This window comes from Polistes canadensis, unplaced genomic scaffold, assembly GCF_001313835.1.
Source record: "Polistes canadensis isolate GaletaPanama2010 unplaced genomic scaffold, ASM131383v1 scaffold_298, whole genome shotgun sequence".
In the NCBI taxonomy this organism is placed as follows: Eukaryota; Metazoa; Arthropoda; class Insecta; order Hymenoptera; family Vespidae; genus Polistes; species Polistes canadensis.
Window position 1 is genome coordinate 5,676 of NW_014569845.1, and position 6,924 is coordinate 12,599.

At 30.9% G+C, this 6,924-nt stretch overlaps 1 protein-coding gene across 1 annotated transcript in view; it reads right to left on the minus strand.

Annotated features, from left to right (window-relative positions):
* Nucleotides 1-6,924, minus strand: part of LOC106791338 (AMP deaminase 2) — a 19,019-nt gene that overhangs the window by 2,089 nt on the left and 10,006 nt on the right. The window contains exons 3-7 of the mRNA XM_014756908.1: nt 5,876-6,056; nt 1,851-2,007; nt 1,060-1,246; nt 329-876; nt 1-232 (exon numbers count right to left, since the gene is read on the minus strand). The exon at nt 1-232 is cut by the window's left edge and continues 15 nt beyond it. Coding sequence (XP_014612394.1) covers nt 1-232; nt 329-876; nt 1,060-1,246; nt 1,851-2,007; nt 5,876-6,056 — 1,305 coding nt within the window. The remainder of the gene's footprint in view (nt 233-328; nt 877-1,059; nt 1,247-1,850; nt 2,008-5,875; nt 6,057-6,924) is intronic.

Here is a 6,924-nt window from a genome sequence, read left to right on the forward strand (position 1 = left end):
ATTTAGCTAACTTGTCCCATTCTTCAGGACTTTTACCATAAATGGATAATCGCAATTCAGCATTTTGATATTTGGATTCTTCGAGATCGCTTGCTACTTCCTTGATTATGCTTGCGAAAAATTTACCATTGAGATAATTATCCGTTTTAAGAAAAACTTCGCGTAATCTGCTCTCACCGATAGGATTATATTTAGCATTGAATTTATCGAACCTGTGAAACGTGTTTCTATCCTGTGAACAAAGAAACAAAAAAACGTTTTGTAGAATAATTTAATAATTTCAAAATATATATAAAAATAAAAAAGAAAAAAAAGAAGAAACACTTACAGCATGTACGTCTAGCATATCTACACTTAAATCGTACGTAGTTAAATTCATTGATTGAAAAACTTCGCTCAGTGTCATGGTTTCACCATTTTTCGAGCAAGTAACAATTTCCTCGGCATGATTTTTCAACGTTTTCTTAATGAATCTAAGAAGATGTTTTTGATTCATACACGAAGCAGCATGAATATGCGTGTCAACCTTTCTGATATTATAAAAATCTCTATGCGGAACAGCTTTCTGACTAGCCAATTCTCTGAGTTCGTTCAACAAAACGTGTAATTGAAACTTCGATGAAAGATAACTCAATCTTCTATAACAGAATGATTTCAAAGGACCGTCTGCAATCATGGCACAAAGAAGATTCATGTCTCTAACAAACACTCCTAAATCTGGATAGGAATATGGAAGTGGTTCGCCATTTTTCACATCTTCCTCGTTTGCGAAAACGTTGAATACACCGTTTATTGGTAATATCGTGTAATTTTTAGATGGCGGAAATTTACATTCCCAAGGATCACCACGGGATGCTGGCGCGTGTACCGGATGATCTGGAAGGATCGATAAATAATTGCATTATTATTTGTTACATTTCAAATCAAACTCAATATAATATGACTCGAATGTTTCGTTTTATTAAAAAACTCGTATTTAAGTGTATACGTTAAAATTATTTATTTATTTATTTTTTTTAAATTTGTTACGTGCACACGTACACGCACACGCACACGTACCTGCGATAGCTTTGCGATCATCGTGCTGAACTTCGTCGTTGGAAGTAACAGGTCGTTTATCGATGCTGCGTAAAAATTTGGTCGTGATCGAAGGAAAACTTTGTTTAGAATTGTTCATATATTTTTCCCTAATAATCAAAGCTTGAACGAGCATCTGCGATGCCTGTTGAAGATCTTCCAAAGGTACCTGCAAATATACACCCACCTTATAACAAACAATTCATATTAATAATAGAAATATTTTACAGCATAATATATTCGTATTTTTGATCTTTTCATATTTTTTTGCTAAGATATAATAAAATTCTTGCGACATTATTGCTAACTTATTTGAACCGTTCAATAACGAAAGTAAATTAAATATGTGTCAATGATCGATTAAAGGGGATGATATCAAGACCTACGTACGTTATTTTCATCGTTAATTATACATTCGCTATGTTCACTGCATCTCGTCGTTATTAATAATTATTATTAAATATTTGTTCACAGTTAAAAAAAGAAAACATATATTTGTTATGTCAAACAAAATCACATTTTTTTGTTTCGTACGCGCGGGTATATAAGAGGAAAAAAAATATATTAAAGTATAATAGTGGAAAGAGAGACTCGTGTTTGACAAAGGTTTCTTGAGTGACAAATGCACAAGTAAGGTTTCTCGACCAAGTTAAGTCTCGAAAGAAACATCATGAGTGTTCCTAATTCCAAGGATCATTTCTTATCGAATAATATAACACACATTTGTTTTAATTTCTTTAATATTTGTTATTTTATTTTTAAATCAAACTTACTCCTGATGTATCTTCGCCGGATATTGAAACTCGTTGAAAGTGTGGTACGAAGTCATTTTCTTCGAAATTAAATGACGGATCATCGGTGTGATCGGGTACTCCAGGACCAATCGATGGTTCATAATGACTGCGTCTTTCTTCGAGATCCTTCGCGGCTCTATAAAGAAACAAAAAAGAAAAAATTAAACAAAATTACGAATGAAAAATAAACGAAGTACATAAGAAGAAAATTTATAGTGTTGCGTATGGGGTAAATTTGAATAAAAAAACAACAACACGCGATACCTCGTGCGTGCGATTACTCGAATCTCGCGCGAGAGAGTATAAAAATATATATTTCAAGTTATATTTATAAACATTTTAAAAATGATAATTGATAAAAGACAATGACCAGGTTTAATACATTGAACTTTCGACTGATATTTCGTTGATAAATTGGTAATATTTAAAGGAAAATATTTAATAAAACAATGAATGAGATTCGAAGGTTAATGATTATCGGTATAATAAATAGATACACGGTTGAACTAAAAATAACTTAACAGGATAGATAATCATATTTTAAATGGATATCCTGTCGGGTAAGATTATAACTCTATTAGGTCAGTCTAACTTTATTGATATACGTGTCATAGTATATAAAAAATATATATTATCTTAATTCGCGCAAAAATAACGCAAGGATATTCAAGTTTTCCTCCCCCCAGAAATATATGACACCTAATTATTTTTTTTACAACGATGTGTAGTAAGATTAGAAAGAAAAAAAAGAAGAAGAATAATAATCTTTCGATTTACCTCAGAAGTATGGTATTATCCCGTAGCCATTTTTTCGATTCATTTGCACCAGCAAACATGTTACGTATTCCTATTCTTATTTGCTATTGTCGGTTTGTTTCAAGCACGTATTTGAAGACGCACAAAACTTTACTAACACGTTAATGTCTTTACTTTTCTTTTTATTGGTCTTTAAATAAATATCTTATCTCACAGAGAAGTACAAAAAATATTATAAATAAAATAAAATAAAGAAAAGTATTGTTTCAATGTAATCGCTATTTTAAAAAGTTCATATTTCTCATTAAACTATAATCAAGATTATAACATTTTTCGAAACTTCCCTATCGTAGAGTATCGCATGATTCATTCTAATCATATGAGTTTATTTTCAGAAATTGGATATACTTCATGATTTTCGATAATAATTATTAAAGTATTAGTACATCTAAGTCGCATCCAAACGCACGTAAACAATTTCAACCTACAATTATAAATGTTTTATAGTGTTGGTCCTTTACATGAATGTTTCCTTATCAGTCATATATTATCCCACACTTATTTGATATGTATTAGAATGTTAGATATTTTCTCACGTATAAAACATAAACTATCACCATAACGATGCTTAATGTTTAGTGTTTGAAATAATTACCATAATGGGAATAAAATATGATTGATGGGGGAAAAAAAAGGGGTAATTTTGATCTCGTTCGAAAAATAATTCACGATCTTTAATTTCTTACTTGTTCAGTTGATTTTTGTTTTATGTTAGTATTTTCTAATTAGAGCGAAATGTGAGGGAACATGATAATGAAAAGTAGTAACCTGTTGCTACAACATCAACCGCTTTTCTCTTTGATAATTTCAATCAAATTAGCGTGTGTGCCTTTTTCGATTAAACAACCACCACGTGTCTAATACGATTTATCAAAGGTTGGCCAAATATTATTCACGTAAAGACGATTTAACACGTATTATAGAATATTTTAATAGTTTATTAAACGTGATAATAATAATAATAATAATAATAATAATAATCCACGTGTGTTCGTGGAGACGATCATGTATATCAAGAACAATATTATCACAAATTAAATTCAATGAAATAGACTAATACTTAAAAGAAAATTAAATATGAAAGGTGTTGTGTCACACTGCAGTAGAAGAGAAGAAACCGTCCAATGTCACGGTAATGCGGTAACTCGTTGTACGATTACTCCCCACTACCCTTAAAAAGAAAAATATATATATAGAGAGAGAGAGAGCAAAAACAGGAAGAAAGTATAAAAAAAATATGATGACGTAAGATGTATCTAATCTATATTTTCACGATCGATCGTTGAGAAAAATTCGTGGCATCTAAACACATGCGTATACTCGCACACATACGCGCGTGTACACGCGGGTAGGATTGAAAAAACAAAAAAGGAAAAAAAAAAAAACGTATAATACGGTTTGATTTATTTGAAATAATTTACGATTTGTGTTCGTGAAAATAAAGGAACACCTTCTTTAAAGGGGAAGAGTTTTGTGTATTTTTAATTGTTCAAAATGAATGTTTAATTTTGGTCTCAATCCACTCGTACGATTTTTTTAATTACTTCGATGTTTTCGTGTCTCGTGCATAGTTTGAATTTTATTTTTCCGAAATATCATGTACTATGCAGAAAAGTTTTTTCACGTCCGGTCGCGTCAACGTTCGCGCAAGCACTGAGAACGATAGCGAGGGCAAATCACCAGCAAGCAGCACACATAAGCAACAACCCCCTTCCTATTTTCATGTCGTATGTGTTCTTCGTATTACGTGTAAAACCAATACAACATTATACTTCCGTTTACACGCTTCTCATCCAACTATTTTCCCCTATATTTTTCCACCACTACCATCACCATTACCACTATCACCACCACCACCACCACTACCATCTCTACCAATACTATTATCATCACTAATACTGTCACAATTTACTACACTACCACTAACTCACTTAATACTTTTTCTACTTTTATGGTACACCTATATCCATTTCAATTACAAATGTTACAAGTCAAACAAAATATTAAAAATGTTCTAACTCGAACTAGCAATGTAAACTTCGATTATTCCTCTTTCTAAATAAAGACATTCTCTGTTTTCTTTCATTAAAATCGTGAAATGTCTTTCATTAAAAGCAGCCGAGCAAGCATCTCGTTTCTCGCTAATTAATATATACTCTGTTCATTAATTAATACATTGATTGAATTAATACAATTCCGTCTCGATCGTTTGCAGGAGTTCTTCTACCACCATTACATTTAATTGCATAAAGTAAATAAAAAAAAAAAGAAAAAAAAAAACATGAGAAGAAGAAGAAGAAGAAGAAATAAAAAATAAACAACGTTATCTGGTGCATGAAAAAATAAAATTCGCGTTAACCGCAAATTGTGTTTACTTTTTTGTCCATAATTTTTTTTAAATATAAATTATAGATTACACAGTTAAAAAAAAAAGAAAAAAAAGAAAAAGACAAATAAAAGGTTTATTATTATGGCGTTAAATTTATGTACACGTGTTACCTTCGAAGAATATACCTTTATACGTATGACGATATAGAAATTTAGATAAGCAAAGTTACGTCAAGTAGTGTAAGCTTAATCATGCAGGCTCCGTGCTGAATTATTGATCGAAACTTTGCAACACACGCGGAAGTAGAATGATAGATATACAAACGACAAGGATCCTTGATCGTCGTACTGTATGTGCTATTTATAACGCGTATTATAATATGCAATCAATTTGCATAAATTTAAACAAAATCTAGAGGTATCCTAATTTTATTTCTTCTTCTTCATCTTCTTCTTCTTTTCTCTTTTTTTTTTTGTTTTTAATCTTCACTCATGCATATATGTGCATGATTATATCTTCTTTGTTTCTTTTTTTCGTGTCACTGTATCATCATAATCATCATCATCATCATTATCATCATCATCATCACCACCATAAAGAAACGGCCTGACGCAACATGTCTACACACATTCAACGTGACAGGATAAAGGCGCGACCTCGTTTTAAGATTCTTGTGTTGAGTTTTCATGAATTCCGAAGCGACCGTGGGATCGATCGGTTTATTTCAAGGTTGCACCCTTTCTAACAATCGTTATAGTTATTTCTCTTCTTTTTATTTTTTTTTGTAATATTTAAACCACTTCGTTCAACACACGATAAAAAAGAAATATTATTTGATAAGATTAAGGGGATTACTTACTTAACAGTAAGCTGTCTTTGGATGAGCAACTTCTTCTCGATCTGTTCGATTGGAAATTGCGGTACTTCGTAAGGTGCTGAAATTTCATTTGGTAATTCTTGCGGAGCAAGTCTTAATGAAGTACCACCACCACTTGCTCCTGTTACGCTACCTTCCAGACCATAAACAGGACTTTCGCTACCTGGAATAATAAACAAACGTGTTTCTAAAAATTACTCGATAAATTCACTGTTACTGAATTTAAAGCATCGGTACACAGAATTCATTTGTTTTCATTCAAAATGTTTATTATACAATAACAGAAGCAAAAACACTGATGAAACATCATTTATATATTATATCCGATTATTTATTTATAAGCAAAACACGCGACAGAAAACAAAAAATAAAATGAAATAATATAAAATAAAAAGTGCATATGATGATTTTTAAACTCTGTATATATTTGCAATGTAAATTTGAAAGATAAATTAATTATAGAAATCAGAAATCGGTTTTTTTTTTTTCTCTCGCATCTTTATATTACGAATTAACGAATAATAAATAATGCTTGGGATTAAAATATAATTCTATGTGTGCCAATACTTTTAGAATGATATATAGGAATTCGTTAGAAATGAATAAGAAGGAAAAAAAAACAACATTAAGAATGATTACCAGTATTTTTTAATTGACCGGTTTTCTGCAACCACTCGGTTACGGAATTACGTTTATATCCGGTTAAATATTCATTATCATTTCCCAGTACCATCGTATATCGATATATTATTCACGTGATCTTCCTATAGAATAAAAGTTTTAGAAATTCCACTATGGTTATCGTCTTTAAACTTCATACGATAAAATCTGACCGTTGGAACATCGATCGTCGTGAGTTTTTAATAGGCTAAAATTAAATTAAGATTTAATTACTATTGGACGGGAAACCGTTTGTCCTCGCGCAATATATTCCTCTTCAACACATTTCGCAATATTTTCATTCGGCGCAAAGTGCAATAAATAAAATATATTTTCTTTTTTATATGTATATAGTATATATATATATATAT